Source organism: Tasmannia lanceolata, unplaced genomic scaffold (assembly GCF_043159265.1).
Source record: "Tasmannia lanceolata isolate RefF3 unplaced genomic scaffold, GAP_Taslan_0.1 ptg000037l, whole genome shotgun sequence".
NCBI lineage: Eukaryota > Viridiplantae > Streptophyta > Magnoliopsida > Canellales > Winteraceae > Tasmannia > Tasmannia lanceolata.
Genome location: NW_027518714.1, coordinates 25,768,232 through 25,793,179, shown reverse-complemented (window position 1 = coordinate 25,793,179; position 24,948 = coordinate 25,768,232). Strand labels below are relative to the sequence as shown.

General features: G+C 40.0%; 2 protein-coding genes across 5 annotated transcripts in view; one reads left to right on the top strand and one right to left on the bottom strand.

Annotated features, from left to right (window-relative positions):
- LOC143862217 (uncharacterized) overlaps window positions 1-24,948 on the bottom strand; it is a 54,957-nt gene that overhangs the window by 8,333 nt on the left and 21,676 nt on the right. The window contains exons 4-9 of one of the 4 annotated variants that reach the window (XM_077373224.1): window positions 11,654-11,786; window positions 11,410-11,567; window positions 9,547-10,749; window positions 8,397-8,434; window positions 8,099-8,309; window positions 7,613-7,770 (exon numbers count right to left, since the gene is read on the bottom strand). In XM_077373224.1, the coding sequence (XP_077229339.1) occupies window positions 7,693-7,770; window positions 8,099-8,309; window positions 8,397-8,434; window positions 9,547-10,749; window positions 11,410-11,567; window positions 11,654-11,786 (1,821 nt within the window). In that variant the 3' untranslated portion in view covers window positions 7,613-7,692. Of the gene's footprint in view, window positions 1-7,612; window positions 7,771-8,098; window positions 8,310-8,396; window positions 8,435-9,546; window positions 10,750-11,409; window positions 11,568-11,653; window positions 11,787-24,948 lie in introns of those variants that run through there. The other 3 variants (XM_077373222.1, XM_077373223.1, XR_013240219.1) reach the window with 3 other exon arrangements.
- LOC143861993 (uncharacterized) lies at window positions 2,907-4,511 on the top strand. The gene is made up of 4 exons (XM_077372978.1): window positions 2,907-3,097; window positions 3,184-3,314; window positions 3,423-3,498; window positions 3,602-4,511. Exons 1-4 carry the CDS (start codon window positions 2,935-2,937, stop codon window positions 4,390-4,392), a joined length of 1,161 nt encoding a protein of 386 aa, XP_077229093.1. The 5' UTR covers window positions 2,907-2,934; the 3' UTR covers window positions 4,393-4,511.

Sequence of the window (24,948 nt, the reverse complement as noted above, 5' to 3'; positions counted from 1 at the left end):
GAGGTGGCTGTCCCGAGTAAAAAATGGAGTACATATAGTTTTAAACTTTTAATAAAGTGAGGAGTGCCCGAATCAAAATACAATAGTGCTGATAACATTTCCCTAAAAAAAAAGGAAAAAAAATTCAAAATTGCTTTTACAGCCATACCCATTTAATGCCATTTATTAAACACAGGCATAGCATAGCATAGCATAGGTGTACTGGGCGGCTACCCATTTTTCTATGAAAAAGTTAGCGGCTACCCATTTTTCTATGAAAAAGTTAGCTGCAATTAAACTTTTAATGTTGGATAATCCAAACCGTTGGATAATCCCCTGTCAGATCTATTTTAATTGGTTTGATCATCTGAGCCGTCCATTTGATAGGTGACAACGTAAGTAGGTTACGCTCAAAAATTCATTTCAATACTTATTGTTGATTCTAACCCTCCGATCCATAGAGGGTTAGGATCAACCCTCTAACATTCAGATTGGAGGGTTAGGATCATCCTATGGAAATGATTTTTGGAGTATAACCTATTTAGGCTATGGCCCATCTAATGGACGGTTTGGATCATCCTATGGTGTGGGCCATACCATACTTTTAATAAAGTGAGAGTGCGCTAAGAAACAGTAGTGTTGAATTGTTGATAATATTTCCATCTGTTTTTTATTTTATAAGAATTTGCTACCAAGCTTCTCCTATGGCAATTTCTCGGCAAGTGGCCATCGTGGTGCAAAGATACGCACCTGTTGCTAGCAAACGAAAAAAAACGAAAAAAAGTAATCATTACACAGAAAAAAGTAAAATAGCTAAATTATAAAGTTTTAAATGAAAAATTACCTAAAAATGGTTGTAAAATTGTAAAATTACAAAAAAAATACCAATATAATATAGAAGGTTATGACAATTACGGAAAAAACAGATGCTATAAAATCAGAATAATTATTACAATCCCTATATCTGCGGCAGAATAATTATTACAATCCCTATATCTGCGGCATATTAGAGGGCACCCGCATCACCCGCGGGTTGACCCGGCCCGACCCACCCGTTTCCCAAGTCTAAATGTGAGTCTTACAATACTTCTTGAAATATAATAAATCTGGTATATTTTTTGTATGGCTCACGCATAGGATGATCCAAACCATCTATTTGTTGGGTCAAAACATCAATAGGTTGTGCCCAAAAAAATGATTGCCACAAGATGATCCTAAATCTATTGATAACTACATATTATGGAAAGTTCTATAGATCAGAGGGTTGGGATCATCCTATGTAAATAATTTTTGGGCCACAATGCATTTACATTGTGGCTCATCCAATGGACAGTTGGGATCATGTTATATTTTAAGCCATAGGGGATTACACCATATAGAAACTCATATAATCTAATCCCTTATTTTAGTAATGACAGTCATCTCCTATTTTTACACTTTTCTAGATATAGTGACACTCAATGCCGCTTGATCCTGCATGGGAGCATGGGACGATGTCGAATCCACCATCGAGAAAAATGGTGCGTTGTATTTATTGTAACAAAATCACTACTGGTGGGATTAATCGCTTTAAACATCATCTTGCTAAGTTACATGGCAACGTTGCCGGGTGTCCAAGCGTGCCTGAACAAGTAATGAAAGAAATGAGAGCTGCCCTCGAAAATTATAAAGAGGAGAAACAAGCAGTAAAGAACGTGAACGAACAGATTGCTGAAGAACGAGGCACACAAGAAGAAGACATGCTAGATAGAGATATGCGTGCAACGTACATTCTTTATGGAAATGGAAGCACAACGCATCGCACGAGATGGAGCTGGCCCATCATCAGGACCTTCACGTAGGTCAGATGCAGACCCGTCATTTGCACCTAGACGTAGGTCTGATGCTGGTCCATTTGTGGCAGCACGAAGTTCTGATGTTGGCCCATCGGCGATAGGGCCCACAGGTACGGGCAGAGGTTTTCGTTCAGCCTCTTATCACGAGGTTCCTACAAGGACTGGAACTTTAGACCCACTTACGTTTGTACCCCCATCACGACAACCTACTTTAAGAGCAGCATGGGGGAAAGACTTGAAGAAGAAGTTGGGCAGGGTGGTGGGAAGACTATGGTATTTTGCCGGACTGCCATTTCATGCGGCTTCCAATCCATACTATAGGGCGGCCATAGAAACAGCGCAACAAGTAGGACCTGGAGTTAATCCACCAACTCCATACGAACTTGGAGGACCCATATTAGATGCAGAGGTTGAAGATGTCAGACAATATGTTAATGACTTTAAAAGAATATGGGACAGATCGAGATGTACAATTATGGCCGATGGCTGGAAAGACATCAATGGAAGGACACTGATAAACTTTTTGGCATATTGTCCTCGAGGGACAGTGTTCCTTAAATGCATTGATGCTTCAAGTGAGCAGAAGAACGCAAAATATTTATTCAAACTATTTGACAAAGTGGTTGAAGAAGTTGGAGAAAAATATGTTGTTCAGTTTGTAACTGATAATGCAGCGAACTATAAAGCAGCTGGAAGACTATTGATGGAGAAAAGAAAAAATCTTTTTTGGGCCCCTTGTGCGGTACATTGCATTGACTTAATGCTGGAGGAGATAGGAGACTTGCCAGAATTAAAAGAGTGGATTGAGAAAGGAAGAAAGATAACAAAATTTATTTATAATCATTCACAAGTCCTAAATTGGATGAAACATCATACTGGTCAAAAAGATATTATTAGGCCCGCTGTCACACGATTTGCTACCGCATACCTATCACTTTCTAGCATAAATGAGTGTCAAGCAGGGTTGAAAAGCTTGTTGGCTTCGAGAGAATGGAATGGATCCCGCTATGCAAAACTGGCAGATGGAAGAGAGGTTGAACAAATTATAACAGATCGAAAGTTTTGGGAAAATATTCAGCAAATCATCAAAGTCACACAGCCACTTGTTACCGTGCTAAGAATGGTGGATTCGGAAGAAAGACCTGCTATGGGGTTTATATATGAAGCTATCGATCGTTCAAAGGAGGAGATACAAAAACTAACGAAAAACTTATGCAAAAAGTTGTGGGATATCATTGACAAGCGATGGGCAGCGCAACTCCATCACCCTCTTCATGCAGCAGGTATAAAAGCTAGTTTTTTCTAATGTAATGTTGAGAATTTTGTTGGTAAAAACATCTGAAAATTCTGATTAACTTAACTTTTGCAGGCTACTATTTAAATCCAATATTTCAGTATGGTGGTAGAATGTCCAATCACCCGGAAATTATGGAAGGGTTATTAAAGTGCATCAACCGCTTGGAGCCAAGTTCCTCAAAGCAAATGAACGCATCAATTCAAGTATAAATATTTACCAATCAAACATAATTTATTCATTATAAATTCCTTTCATTAGATTCAATAGTATCTTATGTAGTATTACTGATGCATTCTCTTTTTATTTATAAGATTGCGGAGTTTCGCGATGTTATTGGTAATTTTGGGAGTGAAGATGCATTGAGATCCAAATCAGCAATGGACCCAGGTAATTTATTACGATGTAATTGTAAATAACATATGATTGCTATTTGACATGATTCTATCAAATTTATATGAATAATTATTTTTTACGTTTTTATTAAATACAGCGGAGTGGTGGAGTTTACATGGTACTAAGCATCCTGAATTGCAAAGGATTGCTGTGATTGTGTTAAGCCAAACTTGCTCATCTTCAGGATGTGAGCGCAATTGGAGTACATTTGCTCACATTCATACAAAGAAGAGAAACAGGCTTGCAGTGAATAAGATGGAAAAACTAGTGTATGTCCATTACAATTTGAGATTGCGAGAACGAAATGTCAGAAGTGGTCCCAAAGGTCCAATCGATTTGGATATAATTTTTGCTGAAGAAAATGCTGAGGAATGGTTAGTTGAGAAGGAACCACCACTTTTAGATGTTCAGGCAAGTAGACGAAAAGAGATGGAATGTGAGGAGTCACCGACAAATGAAGGTGGGTCAAGTGACAGTTCTGATAGACATCAGCATTGCATAAATGATGAGCCTAGTGATAATGATGATGGTGATGGAGACGACGGAGGTGACTTTGCAGTTTATAATGAAGGTGTTGATGAGCCCAACCCTGATGCGCATGGAGACGCTGCGGGTCATGAATATTTTGTTGGATCTGATGATCAACATGATTATGATGACCGTGATCCGTATCAACACTACACTGGGGACGTTGACGCTTATGATTTGCATGGTGCTCTAGAGATGGATCCGAATATTGGCTATACATGGCAGCATAATATAAACACATTTGGCATATTTCTTGAATATTCTGAGAGTAACTCGATTGATAACCATAATTACACCGACCAAAGAATCCATCAATTTCCATATAGCCACTACGAGAGTGGCTATGATCCACACTACTGATGTGCCTACTCTTATATTCATCGAGAAGAAATTGTCTGAGCGGAAGCCCTTGTAAAATTTTGAATTTAATGTAACACAATGCATGTATTGATCATGGGCTATCTTAGGCTCTTTTCCTTTTTGTCACCATATCGATCGACTCTTTGCATTTTTGTTAAATATAATGTATTCATTTTTTGTAGAAAAATATGATCCATTTCACTAATGATTTAGTTACTAATGATACTTTAATACTTATTTTTACATTATTTCTATTTTTTGAATTATTTATTTACTTTTATAAAAAATTACGGCTCATTTGACTTGGCCACGTCAACCGCGTCAACCGCGTTCTTGACCGCGTCCGCGTCGAGTCGACAAGGATTTCCTTCGGCCGCATTCCGCGTCGAAACCGCGTTTTTAAACACTGATTGTAACGACAAACATGATTTTTTTTTTTAAATCCCAACATCCAAATCGCTACCCCAAAAAGGGAAACAACAACAAAAAAAATTCTATTCCATTAATAGAATGTCAATTACATGATTTATCTCAACCCCAAAAGAAATCCTATGAGTGCTCTCTCCCATCCCATGTGCCACCTAGATTTGCTCATCGACGAAGGCTCCTTCACCTTCCTCACCTACAACTTTCTCACCCACAAAGTCTGGAAAATAGACTAAGTTAATAGCAAGGTCATGTGGCTGACTCAAGCAATAAGAGTGACAAAAATATAAATTGCATTATAGTAATGATTCTTATGGTATTCACATGATAAGAAGGAAACAACAAAAATCTCAAGATAAATGACCAGGATACGGAATAACGTGAAATATATGAGTATCAACTGATAACTAAATATGACGACAACACGTAACAACAAGTAAAAGAGACACAAGGATAAAGATATTACTACCAATAAATCATCTTTTATAAAGATATAAAAGTCTCATCTAATGCATCATATGTATATACTCGGTGAACATCATCACAAACCGTAGTCTGTGGCTATCTAAAATCATATACATATACAGACATCTCATATCTTAATATGAGGCAACAAAGGTTCCCGCGTATATCTCATGTGGCCTAAAAATAAAAATCCTAAGTAGGCACTTGTAACCGCAGATTTTGTCAACAGTTCAAGGATAGATGTTCTAAGATATGAGAATAGTCATTGAAACAAAACTACAATAACAAAATCATTAATGTAACCATTATTACAAGAGTCAGTCATCACTTGCCTTATAATTTGAGTGTAGAATGAGACGTGAAGCTCTATGTACCAATCGGAAAGGAACTCGTAGACGAAAATAAAAAACGACGAAACACTCCAATTTTTCTTCTCCTTTTCTTCTCTTTTCCTTTTCTTTTCTTTTTTTTTTCTTCTCTCTCTCTTGGTGTGCACAAGTAGGGTTGCAAAAGCCCATGTTTTGGATTTTTAATAGCTAATGAGTTTTGTGCTTAAAGTGGGTTTCCCAATTAGATTTAATGTTAAAAGTTAGTTTCATAATCTAAGTATTCCATAATTAGCAAGAGTCCATCTTTATTAAAACTCCCTAAGGGTGTACTTATCAAATTTAACAACTAAACTAAAGTTTTAAATAATAATAAAAACCCAAAAGTTGCCTAATAAGACAAAACTCGTAACTATGCCTAACCCTAACAGAAAAAAGGTCATAACTTGCTCAAATCACGTCTGAATCGCTAAATCTTGGATCCGTTGGATAGATATTCGAAATACCCATTTACCGGGACCAAAATCATGTCGAAAGGACAAGATTTGATGTCCCAAAAAATTGGTTATACTAAAAAAACGAAAATACACTAGTGATTTTTGGTCTGGAGATCTACGGTCCAGATTTAATTAAGGTTATTAACTTTCTAAGCCTGTGTGGGGCCGAGTCTTTACAGCTATTCAGTCATCAGTCATCAGTCCTCAGCTAGTTGCATTTTGTTGATTGTGTATGTTAATGACATTATCATCACATTAGTAATTCAGGGGGTATACAAAAGTTGAAGAGCTTCTTATAGAAAGAATTCTCCACTAAGGATTTGGGTCGCCTCAGATACTTTCTTAGGGTAAAGGTAGCATACTCTTCTCGAAGCCTATCTCTATCACAAAGAAAGTGTTAACTTACCAACTTCTCCAATAGCTTAAGCTGTTAGAGAAAGGCATTATTTATCTTTTATACTTTAACACTCCCCTGCACGTGTGACCCACTTGGCAAACACGTGGCACATGTGGTCCCACTTTGGGCTGACCATCACATGTCGATTTTTGCTATCCGGGAGGTTTGAACTCGAGACCTTTGGCTCTGATACCATGTTAACTTACCAACTTCTCCAACAGCTTAAGCTGTTGGAGAAAGGTGTTATTTATCTTTTATACTTTAACAGGAAGTAAGTTTCAGATTTATTGGATAAGACAGGGAGCCTTGGAGTGAAGCCTGCATCTGTACCTGGGGATCCTTTTTTTTTTTTGAAATAGTGATATATTGAATAAAGGAACCGAGATGGTCCATAACAGTTACAAAGAAGAAAGACAAGGAACAAAAACAAAAAATACAATTATGGCGGGAGATGATCAAACCACTCCAAGCTCGACCTGTGGATCCTAATGTGAAACTTGTTTCGGAAGAAGGGGACTTGTTGGAAGACCCTGGCAGATACAGAAGACTGGTGGGCAAGCTCATATATCTTACAGTTACTCGTCCAAACATATCATAAGCTGTAGGGTAGTCAGTAAATGAGCTCCCCATGTACCTCACACTGGGTTACAGTAGTCCAGATTCTCAAGTACTTGAAGGGTGCGCCAAGAAGAGGTCTGTTATTCAGAAGGCATGGTCATATGCAAGTTGAAGGTTTTTTTTATGGTGATTGGGCCATGGTTTTAAATTTCAGCCGAAACGTTTCGTTTGGGCCGAAATATTTCGGTTTCGGCGAAAAACGAAACAGAATGCACATAGTTTCAGAAAAGTACAAAATTTAGGCCGAAACGTTTCTGAAATTTCGGCCTAAACGTTTCGTTTCGGTGAAATTTCAAGAAAATTCGGTGAGACGTTTCGGTGAAGTACAAAATTTCACTCGAAATTTAGGTGAAATTTTTACAAGATTTCATTAGAAATTTCGTACCGAAACCGAAACCGAGATTTAAAATCTTGGATTGGGCTGGATCTCCAGCAGATAGGAGATCAACCACTGGGTATTGTACCTTTGTAGGAGATAACCTAGTGTCATGGAGAAGCAAGAAGCAAGATGTCATTGCAAAGTCAAGTGTTGAAGCCGAGTATAGAGCAATGTCACACACGAGTACAGAGCTTATTTGGATGCACTCACTTTTGTCTGAGATTGGTATTGTTTCATCTTCACCTTCACAATTGTATTGTGATAACAAAGCTGCAATACACATTGCAACCAATACAGTCTTCCATGAGCGCACAAGTTGACCACTTAAACAAGACTATGTAACCAGTACCCAACATGCGATTTCCTTTTAGTCCAATAACAAATTCATGACAAGTTGACCACTTAAAAATCATTATTTTCCCCTAAGCAAATGCCTTAAAAAATATTGGAATGAGTTAATAAACATTCCTGAAAGCTTGAGTATCCATTTGGCACTACCAGTGGTTGAAATTTTTTAAAATTTATTGATTTACTAACAGAAAGTGACCAGAATATAATTGCATGACCGGGCAAACTTTCAAAGAAGAGAAGATTAAACCTTAGACACAAGCCGCTTGGATCTCCTAGGAAGTAACTGTTCTTGTCCCAGATTTTTTGAACTTCTTAAATTCATCAATATGGATTTAGCATGGGCGTTGTGAGGATTTTCACTCTTGTTGCGTAGCCTTCTACTTGGAGATTCCTCTTGAAATTCTGAGCTGTGGGTTCTTTTACTAGTCATGTCCAACAAGTTGTCAAATTGCGAACATCTGAAAGAACAAGAAGATAACTTTAACATTCATAACAATATAAAAACATAATACTGTTCTAAAAAATAGAGTTGGAAAAGAGATTACTCAGAGCTCTCTTTCTCGTTTATTAGTGCGCTCCTACCCTGCATGCATGAACCATTCCAGCATGACAGGATAAAAAATGTGAAAAAAAAATCATTTATTTAACTCTGCAGAAACTGAAAACTAGAATATAAATGCAAAATAATGTTTCTAAATGAGAGTTCTTCAGACAACAAATAGGCCGCTAGGATGCAACACTAGAAGCACAAACACAGGGCAAGATGTATAAGAAAAATAAAAGAATTTATGAAAATATGTGCATTTTGCAATACCAGTAGTAATTCCTACAAAGAAATATTCCAACAAGCTAAATGGTTACTTAGATAAGAGAAAAAAACAATATGTGCACATTTTGCAATACCAGCAGTAATTCCTACAAAGTAATATTCCAACAAGCTAAATGGTTGCTTAGATAAGAGAAAAAAACTGTTGATTCTTGAACCAAACCTATGTAGAAAAAGAAAGTACGTGTATAAATTGATTTTAAAAAAGGGATAACCAGGATTTAAGTTGGGGACTGATATTTGCGCGACCAAGTTTTGATAATGGGGCGGACTCACCTTGTTTTAAATGTTTTAACCAGCTGTCAAATGCTATTACAATTCCCAAAAAACTCTCATCAGCCAATCAGAGAAGTGTAAAACAAAGTGAGTAGTCCCATTATCAAAACATGGTCACACGGATATCTGTAGCCTTATTCCGTATAAGAGATGCATCCTGTTCTTTCATTTGTACACTACACAAAAAAATGTACCCATTGTCCAAAACATACATTGTTCCATTTAGAAAACATTATATATTACTTGATACCATGGCTTTATCAGTTGGTATGGGATGATACATATCTATGTGTTTGATAAATACCATTTTTCCAAGTCTTAAATCAATGTGCCAAATAATGTACTCTCAGCACCATAGCACACCCACAAAATAATACAATAGAGGTACAAGGGCAACATATACATATTTCAAAATGTTTTTAGACCATCAAGGCAAAACTTCTAGCCTTACAATTGTTTCTGAATTTAGCAAAATAAGCACTTGGAAAATGAGTCCATTCGTTTCGAGCATCTACTTCCATCATTCAGTTTTTCAAGCATTCTTGAAACAATTGCTGTCGGTTAAAGTAAAATATGATAAAAAAAGGGCATACCTCTTCTTCAGGAAGTACAGATGTGGGGTCCACAACAGGACTCCCAAGTTTACAGCATGCCTCTTTTTCAAGCTGATGATCTGCCAATCCTCCCTTTTCTAATTGCAGGTTGTTCTTCGGACAGTCTAATCCTTGTTGGTCGCCAAAATGACAAGGCGGAGCTGATGTGCCTTCATAATCGAATGTAACTCTTGCTAATTGCATTTCCAAAGAACCACTAGCTGAGTATCCACTATGTTTCTCATGACTGATAATATTAGACGAGGAAAAATCCTCATGGATTTCACCGCATAAAGGAGGATTTACTTTCTCAGAAACACCACTAACAACATTAGAAAAGCTTACAATGTGAGCTTCGGACTTTTCAGGATTACTAGCAATTTTTGATAGCTGACACTCCAATGAGTTGGGAAAATAAGGTCCATCGCTAATCATATTCACATCCAAGTTAGATGTATTTTTATTTTGTATATCTGAATTAGGTATGCATGCGGATGGCATCACACGCTTATCCTCCTCTAAATGCCTTAAATTTTCAACTGGAAAGCCATTTGATGTTATGGCAGAGGACCTTAAAGGTTCATTAGCTGATTCTAGATGATAGGCCCCAGAATTACAGTCCTGAATCACAGTTGATCTCACTGGGGATTTGATAGCTCTTGAATCAATGTTGCACTCAGACTCTTTAGTTTGTAAGCTTGTCTCTGGATACTTAACTAAAATTTTCATGTGTTCAACATTATCTCCTAAAAGTCTAAGCTCCTGATGAAGAACCCGAGACTTGCTAGGGTTCATTCTCTGCTGCATACAAACTTCATCCTTCAAACTCTTAACCCAGTTTGATGGGCTCGAGCTTAAATCGACGCAAAGGTTAATACCCTCGTCCGACCTGACAAAGAATTGGAAAGAAGGAGGCACTTCCATGCGGTTGTCATTAGAGGAACCAACTTTTATGTTTCTAGAATGAATTTGTTGTAAATTGTCAATTTCACTGTTGCTATTACAATTCAAGGGGTTATATTTTCTATAATTAACACCATTCTCATCACAACCAACTTGCAGGCGTGCAGTAATATCTCGGGGATGTGTAGGAGCCACATGTTGCATGTCTACAGTTCTGGGATCAGAGGTAGAACATCCAAAGCCTTCTGTAGTTCCATTATTAGCAGGATTACAAACCACATCTGCAGAACCATCTGAAACCTGCAATGAAACAAGCAAAATACAACTTTTAGTTCCACAGAATTGCAATAAGTGAGAAAATAACAAGGAAATATTCTAAAAACCAAGAAATCACAAGCATGGAAGCAATTTAATTATAGCAGGATACATAGTTGTCAACCCGTGACTCAATTTCTTAATTTTATGACTCGTGACTCGACTCGACTCGTGATTCGTAAGATTTAAAAAAATTTAATTGAAAAAATATCATTATATATCAAAAGATGAAGCATCATGTAAAAAAACATAACCCAACAGCACATAGATAAAGCAATAAGCCAAAAATATAAAAACCTATATGCTTGTAAGTTGCATCCACAGAAATAATTAAGTTCTAAGTTCCAACTTCAAAGTTTTCAACCATCGAAACAAGAAAGCCTAGGCTCAGGGACTCGACTCGTAAGAGTCTTATTTTTTTCGAGTAGACTCCCAGCGACTCGTTCGAGTCACCAGACGACCCGGACAAGTTTTCAACATACTCGCCTCAAAATCCCAGCGACTCAACTCGAGAGTTGACTCGTACAAGTTGTAAGAGTTTGACAACTATGACAGGATATACTTTGAAATGAGAAAATTCAATGATGTGTGCACTTAGAGCAATATAAGATTTTGTAGAAGCCCAAGTCGGATGAGAAATTATACCTTATCTGATGTTTCAGCTTCCATCTGACTACTAGTTTCTACCCGGTTACCAGTTCGAGATTGAACCTTATCATAACCCACCTTTTCTTTGGAACGACGGGATGGTCCATAGCTATCAACATCGGAAGCTTCCACATTTCTTTTATGCACTACAATATCTTTAAGAATGCTTACAAAATAAGGAAAACATTTTTTGGTAGCTGAGTTCAGAGAAATCATATTGAAATGCACTGATGGTGCATACCTTTGATGGTTTCTCCCGAAGAGTTCATTGTTGCTTTAGGTTTCAAGTCAGACATACATGATGCCAGAGGAGAACCCTCCACAAAATCACTGGGTCTCTCCTCCCCTGAGGTTGCTGGACTCGCATTCTTTCCCTGCACATTTGTTAAGAATGTCACCACTGCTCAGTATCCATGTGTAATGTATATTTTATCTATTAACTTGCAACATAATGTAAGTTAACAAATATATAACATTAAGTTAGACCATGAATATAACATTAAGTTAGACAATGTTTATCCCTACTAGGTGGTCAAACAGTAATGAATTTTCAGAGTTAGAAACCCCTTGCAACATTTAATTGTGTGTATTGTTAGGGGAGGAGGGGTGGAGATGTGATTTGGCTGCCAAGGAAAATCGCTTAGCAGGTTGAGAAGGATTTTCGCTATCAAAAGCCTTTGTGACGGAAAGCTTTCAGTAACAGCATTCCAGCAGTGAAAGCCAACAAGAGGTATAAATAGAAATAGAAAACAGCTTTGGATCTGCTCAAAGTCAATTTAAACGGATCTAGCTTAGGGAATCCGGGGCCAGCTAGTATTGGAGGTCTTTGCCGGGATTCTATTGGAGAGGTTTTGTGGTCATTTTCTGAGCCAATTGGGGTTTGTGACTCAAATGAGGCGGAAGTTAGGGCGATGTATATAGGGATAAAAAGAATTGATAAGGATCTCTATAACAAGACCATAGTGGAGGGGGACTCAAAAAATGTGATTAGATGGTTGTTGGGTTCGGCGGCCCCCCCATGGAGGTTTTGGTTTTATTTTGAGGAGATTGCCGATTTGACTTTTGGTGCTTCTATTATTTTTAATCGTGTAAGGAGGTCTGCTAATTCTGAAGCAAACTTCCTAGCTAGGTCTGGGGTGTCGAGGGAGGTCTTGGAGTGGTTTGATTTCCTTCCTCCGTGACACCTTGGACGGTTTTTCTTTTTTCTTATTTATGTTCTGTTTTTTCTCTTTGTTGTTCATTTGAGGTCCTTCTCGGTCCTCCTTTATTTTAATATATTGCTATTTCAAAAAAAAAAAAAAAAAAATAGAAAACAGCTTCTCCTCTGGTACTTGATTTGGGCTGCCAAAAACAGTTTATTGAAAAGCCATTTGTTGTAAAGGCTTCCAGTCATGAATTTCAGTCTCATTATATATATAGGATTTGTAAGGCAATTTTACGGAAAGCCATTTTGCGGCTGACTTTTACATAAGAGAGCAGCCATAAAGGCTCACTTTTTGGCAGATTTTAATTCATCTGAGGTGGCTGCCCTCATGCAAAAGTCAGCCGTGAAATGGCTTTCCGCGAAATTGCCTAGCAAATCCCTGTGTGTGTGCGGGCGCGCACGTGCGCGCGTGTGTATAAGGAGAGCATACTCCAACATCAGAAATCAATTGGTTTGGATGGAAAGATTTTTCTGAAAGTGACTGGTTCAGCTATCGAAGTGACTTTCTGTCCCTGGATAACCAGCATAGAATCACCGGGTCAAAAAGCCAGCGGAGACTCGCAGAGAAGGGAGCCAAAACCGTAAGTACGTCAGGGAGGGGCTCGTCCAGGATTTGGAGAAGGAAACAACAAAAGGCTTGCAGAACGTTTTATCGCAGTAATTGATATATGGTTTGGATTTGGCCTGAGGCAATATGGAAATATGCCTTGCATCATAAAATGATAACATTCCAACATAAACGAGCATTTCATTTGTGTCTGATACAAAATTTGTATTGCCCAATATTTCACAGAACCATAACTAATAGAAGCATTTCCTCTCTCGTTTCCCCTTTTTTTGTTAGTTTGCCGTTTTTGGAATTTTAAACTTCTAGGAAGGTTTTTTGAGGGTGTAAGTGTAACCAGATCCCTTTTGAAGATCAATAAAACAAACGGTTTCTACTTGATGAAGAGTAATGCTTGAATCTTGATCCTTGAATCATTGGGCCTGTAGTCAGAGACTTGCATACAAGACATAGTCATGAATTGGCTGATGATCTTGTATTATTTGTACTTAGTCTGCGAACAATCTTTCATTGTTACATATGATTCTAAATGTATCAAAATGTTCAACATCATAATAAAATCTCAAAGATGTCAATGTATACAATGAAAAATTGAGTAGATATTACATAAGTGTTTAACAACTACAACATTCGTACGTCAAAATTTTCAATAAACGTCAAATCATACTCTACATACTGATTGCACTTAAATGTTCTTTTCATATTCTTTCTTTTTTCTTTTAAGAATTTTTTTTTTTCAAAAAAGGAGGGTCACAAAAATGCAAACATGGACGAGACTGATGGTGGAGACTCTAGCATGGGCCACAAACATGGGTGTCTTTTTTATTATTTATTTTATATTTTCGTCATTTTATTTCTAGCCTACTTTTTAGGCATCAAATCTCATCCGTTTGGCGTGTTTTTGGTATTATTACATTTTTTCAATTACCTATCTAATGAGCCCAAGATCACATGATTTAGATGTGATTTGAGCAAGTTGTGAGTATTTTTAGGAAGTGGTATAGGTCTACGCATGCCCCCCCCCCCCCCCCCCCCCCCCGCGCCCCTCTTATAACGTGATTTGACGTCAAAAAGCGTTAAAATTGCCCACTTTTCACCTCACATCACATTATAAGGGGGGCACATGCGTAATGTAGGGGGAGTGAAAATATCATCTCCCTTTGAATATTGAATAGAATTGATGTTTTGCTTGAAGCAAGAAATTTGGTTTTTCTTCTCTCTTCTTGTGGTTTGGAACCATCTTCTCTCATCTCCTCTAATTTATTCTCTTCTATTTCTTCAATCAAATCAGCACAAACAATGTTAGTCAATCAGATTTTACATTTTCTTTGTTCTTTAACCCTAAAACTAGAAAAACCAAAAATCCATAAGTCTCCGTTTTTCTTCAAGATCTTGTCTTGAGATTTTAAGAGATTGTTTTAGTGATTAAACCTCACCTAAAACTCACAAGAATCTCAACTATCAAACCTTTTTTAACCTTATTGCAAGTTCTTACCATTTTCGAGCCCGGAAACCCTTTTTAAAGATTCATAGCCTAAACCTAACATCAAATCAGAACCTAAACCTAGACTTACCTTTCTTTTACCTATCTAAACCCTTACTTGAGATCTCGACAACAATTTCCTTCAATTTCCAGATTTACAGAAATTACCAAAATACCCCCACGGCCTATATCTGAACTGTTTTGACTTTTGACCCAACTCTTGCTGCTGGACATTTTTTTTGTTTTTCTTCATTGATTATTATTAATTTCTCACGCTTTTGTTACATCTAATTGGCAGGTGTCTTACATTATCTTTTAGTTATTTTAATTGGTTGCATGTGTAGGCCTAGCTTCAGACTAATCCTTCTATTATCAATTCATCTTACAAATCTTTATCGCTTTGATTGATTTGTATAAGGTTTAGTTCATGCTTAATTATGATCTTTACAATTATTTATGATATTGAGGTCTCATTATTGCTGTTGTCCATAGATTAATTAGACATTAATTCAGCCCAAGGTTAGTTGTTAAGTGTTCTTTCAGTTTTCGGCGCAAGCCCTAAACTCTCTTGAAGTCTTAATCTCATTAGGAGTGTAGGATTTTTATCTTTGTGTGTCTTCCTTGTTGTCCTCTCGTCTTCTTGTCTCTGGGCTCATGTAGTCTCACCCGAGGGAGAGTTTTGTTGGTGATTTTATTCTTCGTATTCTTCACGTTGTCTTCTCCTTGATGTATTTCACCACTCTTCAAGTCTCAGTTTCATTCTTCAGCTGTTTCTTCTCTCCGCGTTTTTGGTGTAGCTTTTACGCATTCATCTTATTTTTCCTCCTTTATGCCTTATCTTCACCAGGCGATGGTTTCCCCATCGTTGGTTGGTTCACAGGCGACGATGTTCATGCCATCGACCTTCTTTCCAGACGATGGTGTCCCCATCGTTGGTTGGCTCTCTTCAGGGATGCTTTCCCCGTCGACCTCTCCTCAAGCAACGATGTTCATGCCGTCGACCTTCTTTCCAAATGTTGGTGTCCCCATCGTTGGTTGGCTCTCTTCAGTCAATGGTTTCCCCGTCGATCTCACTTCAAGTCGTCGACCTTGTCTCCAGACGATGGTGTCCCCATCGTTGGTGCGTTATCTTCTTTTTCCTCCTCTTCTCATCTCCAGGCGACAGTTTCCCCGTCGACCTTGTCTCCGATTGTTTCCCCATCGTTGTTGTTCTTCTTCTGTTGGCGTTGTGCTGCTTAGCTAGTCTTCCCGCTCATGGTGCTTCATCGTTGCTCATGTGCGCACCTTTGGTGTGCCTTTTTTTGCTCGATGGATTGTTGCTATTTCCCTGCCGAGGTGCTTCCGTTCGATCCTTCGTGGTTTGCAGACTAATTTGCCGGGCTCTCATTCAAGGGGAGGTTAGTTCTAATCGCTCTCGCCTAGTGCTGCTTCAGGGGGAAGTTGTTCCTTTTTTGTGGCCACTGATCTCGACGTTTGTTTTTTTTTTTTTTTTTGGAAGGTAAGTATAATATATATAAAAGGGGGCCAGGGGCCCAAGAAAGAGTACAAGAGGGAATTACAAACTCAAAAGAACAAAAAATCAAGAAGGAAATCAAATTTCTCAATACTATCCTTCGATACCCCATCCTTGGCTAATTTGTTGGCAATACCATTAGCAGATCTTCTCACAAGATAGGCTTGAATATGAGTCACCGATGATATCTTGAATTTCATCAAACCATGCAGAAAATCTCCATGGAATTGAGTGAGATCCACTTATCCATCTAATTACATTCTTCGAGCCACCTTCGATTTCAACTTTAGCAATGTCATCATTTGCTAATAGCTTTATACCATAATGAATGGCTCGTACCTCAGCCTCATTTGCATCTGAAATCCCAATAGGGCCCGAGTAAGCCCATATGACTTTTCCAAGATTATCTCTTAGCATGCTTCCGATACCGGACGGTCCCGGATTTCCCAAACTAGAACCATCAAAATTTAATTTCAACAATCCTTTCATCGGAGGTTCCCAAACCTGATCCGCCGATGTGGCTTCCCTAGCCCCATTGCAAATCACAGTCCACCCATACCTAAGATCATATGCCGACACAAATACAAAACTGGGAATGATCCTCACCCACGAAACAATGAGAGCAATAACCTTATTAAAGAGAAAGGCAGGTCTCCTAGAGAATCCTTTAAACACCCTTCCATTTCTTTCTTTCCAAAGTACTCATATTGTGGCAAGAAAGGATACCTTCTAAAGAATTTTCCCTTTACCATTCCATGGAACCAAATCCCAATGGTCAAACAAATCTTCTAGTTTTGCTGGGAGAACCTAAGCAACACCAAACCTAGATACAAATCTATTCCATACCTCTCTACTCTACTGACCCTGCATTGCAGTAGCAAATGATCAACTGCTCCCCTCTCCTCGATGCACAAAGGACAATGATCAATAATCAATATGTTTCTTTTCCTTAAGAAATCCACAGTCTGAATTCTTCGAAGAATAGCCGCCCATGTGAATGCTAGAACCCTTGGAGGAGCCTGGATGCTCCAAACCTTAGCTACCTTAGAGGGTGCAGCACATGGCAACAAATAATGATAAAAAGATTTAACTGAGAAAACCCCTCCCGAGTTCCAGACCCATATTCTTTTGTCTCTACGAGAGCGTTTGATGTAGATTTTCTCCAACATGGCAAGCAACCTATCGACGGAATGAGAGCTGACCACTTTCCTCTCCAAACCTCCATAACCACTCACCTAACAAAGCTAGATTAGTTTCTCTGATTCTACGAATTCTGTGTGCATACTTTATCCCATTTTAGTAAAGGAATGCCGTTCTTTTCATTCGTTCCACCCCAAAGGAATAGTCTTTGGATTTTTTCCAATCTTAGCGCCACACTAACAGGACATTTGACCATAGATAATTAATATATAGGAATATTTGCTAGGACAGCTTTAATCATCAAAGTAATTCTCCCTCCTCTAGATACAAGATTTCTTTTCCAAGTATCCAGTCTTCTCTCCACCCTTTCGACGATTGGCTCCCAGCATTCTTTCTTAGGACAACCCATACCAAGTGGGAGGCCTAAACAAGTCGAGGGTAGGGAGTCTACCACACAACCCAAAATGCCTGCCAAGTGCCAAGTCAGTGATTGCTTCATGATTCATGTTGATGCCAAACACCTTTGATTTATGGAAAGTAGACCTTTGACCCGAAATCACTTCATAGCACCGCAAAATGGCTTTTAGATTTGCGGTTTTCAACATATCAGGAGAACTAAACAATAGGGTATCATCAGCAAACCGTAAATGCGAGATCTCTAACTTCTTTTCTCCTACCATAAATCCTTTAACAAGACCTTTTTCTTTTCCTTTTTTCAAAAGCCTACTAAGAGTCTCTGCCACCACCACAAAAAGGAAGGGAGATAACGGATCTCCTTCCCTTAGGCCCCTAGAGGATTTGAAGAAGCCATAGGTAGAGCCATTGATAAGGACATAAAACCAAGCCGAAGAAATGCATTTCGAAATCCAAGAACGCCATTACTCCCCAAACCCCATTCTTCCGAGCAAAGAGTCCCATTCCACCTGGTCATATGCTTTCTCCATATCAAGTTTGCATACAATGCCCTTATAACCCATTTTAGCTTGAAAGTCAATCACCTCATTCGCAATAAGGGAGCAGTCAAGGATCTGTCTCTTGCTAACAAAAGTGCATTGGTTAGGGGAAATGATCTTATGCAGAACTCTCTTAATACGATCGGCAAGCACTTTAGCTAATACTTTGTATAGCCAACCAACCAAGCAAATAGGACGGAAATCTTTTACACGATTCCCACCCTTCACTTTAGGAATGAGTGCAATGAAAGTGGCCCCCGTCCCTTTATCCAACTCCATCCCTTCATAAAACTGATGAAAGAAAGTAATCACCTCTCCCTTCACATACTTCCAGCATCTTTGAAAGAAAGCAAGACAAAAGCCATTGGGACCTGGAGCTTTGTCCTTACGCAACGTGAAAACTCCCATCTGAATCTCTTCCTCAGAAAAAGGAGACTCCAATGCTTCACTATCATGTTGCTCAAGGAGCCAAAATCCACTCCATCGGGTAGAGGACGCAGGAGTGCTTCCGAAGAGTAAAGATTTTTATAGAAATCCACAATCACTTTCGTGATGGCACCCTTATTATCCGTTAACACCCCATCAACTTCCAGCATCTGGATTTGATTCCTTCTTCTTCTTACACTAGCCATGGCATGGAAATATGCCGTGTTCTTATCCCCTTCTTTGAGCCACTTTACTCTAGATTTTTGACGCCATGAGATTTCGTCTTGCAACATTATTTGATTGAGCTCTTCCTTTAACTCTCCACTTTCTTCTATCTCCTCCTCACTGGCCAGACCCGTCTCATCATTAGCAATAATCTCATGTATACGGGATGATAGCCATACTTTCCTTTCATTTTTCACCTTCGCATCATCCTTGGTCCACACCTTGAGTTTTTGCTTGACGAATCTAAGTTCTGATCCGATAACCACATCTGCCTTACCATAAACTGAATGCTCCATCCACCATTGACCCATCTTCTCTGTCATCTTAGGAACTTCCAACCGAGCTAATTCAAATATGAAAGGTGAAGGACCCCAAGAATCAAGTCTTGGATCCAACAGAATCGGGCAATGGTCAGAAATTGTATGTTGGAGTGCACTCGGGCATATTTCAGAAAAACGACCGATCCATGATGAGCATATAAGAAATCTATCTAGCCTGCTTTAGCTTTCATTTCTGGACAATGTAAATTGTGCCCCCATCAACGGAATATCAATCAATTCATGTCTAGCAAAGAAAGTCAAGAAGGCTCTCATATTTCGAGAAGGTCTGGTGCATCCCCTTTTTTCCTCCACCAGCCTGGTTTCATTAAAATCCCCACCTAGGCACCATGGATGAGACCATTTTTCTCTGATCCCTTCCAATTCCTCCCATAACAAATATTTTTCCGCTCTTGAGACCGGACCATATATGCCGGAGAAAGTCCAACATAAGTTCTTGCTTAAGTCCTTTAGGACAACAGACATGGAGAACCTCCCACACCACGAATCAACCAACTCCAAGAGGGCTGCGTCCCATGCAACAATAATCCCCCCTGACGCACCCACTGCATCTCTAGACATAAAATCCCAATGACTCGGAACCCCCAACCCATTGATGGCTGCTCTACAAACATTGGACCACTTCGATTCTTGAATGCTAAGAATGTTAGGTTTATGCTTTTTTAATAGCTCTTTAACTTGGGCCTGCTTCTCAAGGGTGCCCAACCCATTGCAGTTCCAAGAGAGAATCTTAATGGAGATCGGTAATGGCCTTTACCTAACCCCTTGGCAGAGCACTTTCCGTCTCCACACATTGCTTTTCCCCTGGCAGCACTCCCTGAAGAAGCATCAGATTTCAGCCTTGCAAGTTCCCTCATTACCTTCTTTGAGACCTCCCTCGCAGACGAATCACATGCGTCGCGAATGGTCAATTCTGTTAATTCAGCCTCCCGAAACATATTTTCAAGCCTGCAGACTAACCCTGCATATGTTAAACCCAGAACTTTGCTCGATTCCATGAGAAGACTAACAAAAGTCTCCAGGGTTGCTTCATCAGCCCAATACTGACTCACGGCTCCACTGATTCAGCATCATGAACAACCAATTCCAGAGTATTCTGAATATCAGTCATTGGCATTACTACCTCTTCCTCTGTGGACTCATTCTCAGTACAGCAATTTTCACCCTGACTGTCATTATTTCGAATACTCAGGTCGAGACAAATCATAGGATCTGGAAACTCGATAGAGGGGATGATAGAGGGTAACTCATCATTTGGAAGACATGTATCTGCAACCTGCAAAGCAGCAGAGGAAAGATACGATCCAGTTGGAGATTTATAAATAGATGAATTAAAGATACCTGGTCCTTGGCCAATGATAGTAGGGCTCCCGCCATGAAAATTTCCAGCCCGATTTCCAGGAGATCGATGGTTCTTTGACGAATAGCCAGATAATGATTCCCCTATTCTTTGAAAAATGATTTCTGCAGGGATCTCCGACTGTCGAGTAGATCAGGATTCTTCGACAATCGATGCCGATAGAAGCTTATGAGCCTCCACGGGGTTAATCAGGTTCTCTTGCGTTTGGGACATCTTCTCGCCTCTCTGTCTCATCCCCGTTTTCCAGATTCAAGTCACAACCATGGATCTCAGCAGCCGCCTCACTTGATATCTGATCGGAGGAGACCCGCACGGGTGATTCCTGGTGGTAGTCTAGCTCGCCAGAAAGAAATGTGTCGTTCCTCGGAGATGGAGGGAATTCGAGAAGGGACGGAAGGTGTACACGGGTAGAAAACCTCCTTTGATTATTGCAGTTGGGAGTATTGGGCCCAACATGGCGCGTAGAGGCCCTCTCAATCAAGCCCACGATGTTGTTAACCAAATAAAGCAACTGACCCCTCAGCCCATCAAGCGACCCAGCAGCATGATCCATAGAATGAATATCACTGGGGATACACGGTAAAGCATTAACATCGGCTTGGTATAACCGGTCATTTGCATTAGTTGCGAACGCGTCAAAAGAGAGGGTAGCCACATGCTGAAAGTTCGCCTGACAGGGGAGAGACCACCGATCTACGGCCAAAGGTAGGACGACAAGTGGATCAAGATTTTGAAAATCAAATGTGTTACTAGATTGCACCAGGTTTCTATCGTGGACCTCTAAGGATGCACCGGCATCAAAAATTCTATCGTGCACGGTCGTCATCTCCGGTCGCGGATCCAAAAGCCCATCGGTACTCTAAGAGAAGCCATCATCTTCCATATCATCCTCTGAGAGCTCAGATTCAATGGAGACATTCGTCTGGCCAGCCACAAGTGATCCGACAGTCAAGGATTCACATTTCTTGCACTTGGCCCACAAAATGGCACCCTCAATGCACACCGGCTATGAAGCACGGGTACGGGTGCGGGGTGCGGGTACGACACGACATGGGTACGTAATTTTCCAAAAAAAACTTGTGCGGGTACGTTCGGGTACGCCGAATATAATAATATGTTTTAATATTTTATTATATATTTATAAAAAATTTATAAAAAATTGGAGAGCAATCAAATAACAATAACATCACCAAAATGGAAAATTCTAATATTACTCTTCATTTCATAAGTGATTAAGTTCCATATTTCATAACATGAGGCATCAATACATCATTCACTTGAAAAAAAGTATGTCGCCAGTGTGTTGACCCCAGTGCCTGACAAGATGAATAATTTTTAGAGACCAAATTATGAGATTTTTTATACCGGACTTTTGGGATTTAATAATATTTGGATATGATAGATTTTATCAATTTTTAAAATTTGAAAAATACCCCACCGTTTGAAAGTTAAGAAAGTTAAAATTTTGACCCAACCCTTTTTCTGCGAATTTTGTACTAGAACAGGAGAGTTGACTTTTTTTTCTTTTAAATTTGGGTCTTGAAATTATTTTAATAAATCCAAATGGGGGGTATTCCGTTATTTACATGTAACTCTTAAGTAAATGGACAATAAAATTGTAAAGACATTTAGGAAGGGTTTACAAACCAGATTAGAGGAAGGGAGTCTCGAAATACTCATCGGGCATAATGACTTACTCTCGGTTGTTTTGATAATGCCACCACTCATTTCCCAAATCCTCTATCTTGAATTCTTGATTTCGAACACCTCTCTCACTTTCCCTCCCTCTATTATCATTTTTTCTATGTATCCCGCCTGGATTTTCCCGGCAATTGGAGATTCCCGGCGGCAACAGTATCCTCGCCGGACTTCTAGCCCCCTGCATCAAGGAGAACAATGAAGCGTAGAGAGCGATAGAAAAGGTCTCCGGCGAGTTCCTTCTCCGGCGAGTTCTACTTGTTATGGCTTGGTCAAGTGGTGGCTACGAGGTTGTGAGTTCCTTCTCCGGAGAAATCAAGTTGTAGTTTCGGGATAAGATTAATCTGAAGAAGAATCTGTAGATAGATCGATGAATGCCATGGGGCTTAGAGGGCGTGGTGATCTTCTTCTCTGGTGATTGATGGGTGGCTGGTAAGCAGATCGGAGAGATTCAGAGTTGCGTGGAATTGGGGAGGGGGTTCTTCTCAGGCGAGTTCTACTCGCTGTGGTTTGGTCACTTTCCCTAGTTCTCTCCATTTCAGCCTCGATTTCTTCCCTCTCAGACCCTGTTGCTGAAGTTTCTGATGTAGAGGTTTCTACGTTGTACACGTAGGGCTCATCGTAATCTTCTTCTGTTTCCTCTGCCTCTTCTACCTCCGTATCTTCCGCTTCTTCTTCGGTTTCATTTTCCGTCTCGGTGTCATCGTGATCGTGACTATCGGAGTCGGAGTCGGAGTCTGGTGGATTTCTCCTGTCTAGTGATCTGCACATTCTTTCTGATTCGAGGAGTGGTTGTGAGGCTTGTCCTTTATGAGGAGAGGTGGAGATAGATCTTTTGCTGGTCCGGGAGGGTCTCGAGTAGAAGGCTGGGTTCCCGTAGGGGTGGCCACTGGTGCAAATTTGATCCCTTTGGGAGGAAATCCTGTCCAAAGGGCCACTGGAGAAAATTCGGTCCCTTTAGGGGGAATCTTGTCTACAGAACCCCCACTGCGAACAACTGGTCTTCGGTGAAGGACAAGAGAACTAAAAGAATTGAAAGGGTAGCGAGGCGAAGAATGCAAGAAGCCTTTGGGGACTGGAGATGTTGTAGATGTGGTTTCAGGAACTTCCAAAGAAGAAAGGTCTGTTGGGAGTGTAAAAAAATATGGTCAGGTTTTGATTTTAATTTTCCCCCTCACCAAGGAAGGGTAACTCAGGTGGCTGAAAACATCGTTGGGATGGGAGTAGAGAGGGAAGAGCCTTCTCAAAATCTGGGTGTAGATCGAGTGGATCCTTTTTCATCGGAGGAGGTATCTTATAACCTGGAAGTTGTTCCTCTGAAGTCTATAAGTAATGTTGATTTAAGTTTTTGGGGAAGGATCAAACAAGGGTGGTCAGGTGATTTAAAAGCGTTGGAAAATTGGTTGAGTAGCGGGAAGGATATTAATTGTGAAGTTATTGTACACAAAATATCTACAATGGAGGTTCTGATCTCTGCCCAGATAGGAGCTGACAGACTACATCTAATTAGTGTCTGGACAGAGGCAATTAATTCTCCTTTTATTAAACTTCTACTTTGGGGAGAGAAATTTAGTCCGGAAGGGAGTGAACATTGGTGGACCGTTGAAGGTGTGCCTCAGGCTTGGTGTGAGGAAAATTTTAGTAGAATTGGGAAGAAAATTGGAAGAGTGGTGGAGTTGGACCAGTCGTGCCAGGCGGGGGAGGGGTACTCTCTTGCAAAAGTGCGTATTTCCACAGTTGGGTTGATAAATCAGGAGGTACCTCTCCAAGTCTCTCTGGATGGCACGGTTAGATGGGTGAGAGTTAGGATGGTGGAGGAGGTGGGGAATGTGGTTGTCGATGGGGACAGTTTGTCGGGCAAGGGTTTGGTCGATGAAGATTTTTCTGAGGTGGGAACTTCGGAAGGAGGTCATAGTAGCGAGGGTCTGGGTGGTGGGTTGGAGGAGGGGTTATTGAATGATGATAATTATTAGGTTGCAGTGGTGCCCCAAGTGGAAGAAGAAGCTTACGATAGCATGGTATGCTACCCTGCTCTGCATGGGGCGCAGGATAGTCCTCTAACATCTGGCGGAAATTTTGAATTTCAAAATAGCTTGTCTCCCTTAGAGTACAGGTGGCGGAGTGTGTGCGACTTTCGGCCTGTCTTATCAGATCTGGTGGGCCCCACTTGCCGTATTAACAGCTATTGTGATATTTATGAAGCGCTTTCTCCAAGATCTACTTCAGAGGACATTGATACGTCTCATCTAGAGATGGATCCAAGTATAAGTCTGAATGGGCTTCGGGAGGTGGGCTCTATCGAAGAAATCCTTAATTCCTTTTCGGGTAGTGGATCAGGAGCTTGGTGATGATGGGCCTGGGATGGTGGGCTCCCAATCGCCCTTAGTGGTTTCCGGAAGAAGGGAGGTGGCCCACCTTCAGGAGAGTATTAGCAGTGGGCCCTCTTCATCTTTTTTGGGCCTGTGGGCCGTTGTGGAGTATGGGGTGCTTTGGAATCCCCTGAGTGTTACTCGAGAATTGGGATCTCAATTCCATTACTGTCTAATCAATTACTCTTTAGGAGTGGAATGGGATGCCCTTATTCTGTACTTGTCTTTCGTTCTCGCCTGAGGTAAAGTCTTTAAGATCAAA

Excerpts from the sequence above, each read along its gene's own strand:
- LOC143861993 (XM_077372978.1), top strand. The coding sequence starts at position 2,935 with ATGGTGGATTCGGAAGAAAGACCTGCTATGGGGTTTATATATGAAGCT. Across the intron at positions 3,098-3,183 it reads TCACCCTCTTCATGCAGCAG|GCTACTATTTAAATCCAATA; the intron begins GTATAAAAGCTA and ends TAACTTTTGCAG. Across the intron at positions 3,315-3,422 it reads AAATGAACGCATCAATTCAA|ATTGCGGAGTTTCGCGATGT; the intron begins GTATAAATATTT and ends TTTATTTATAAG.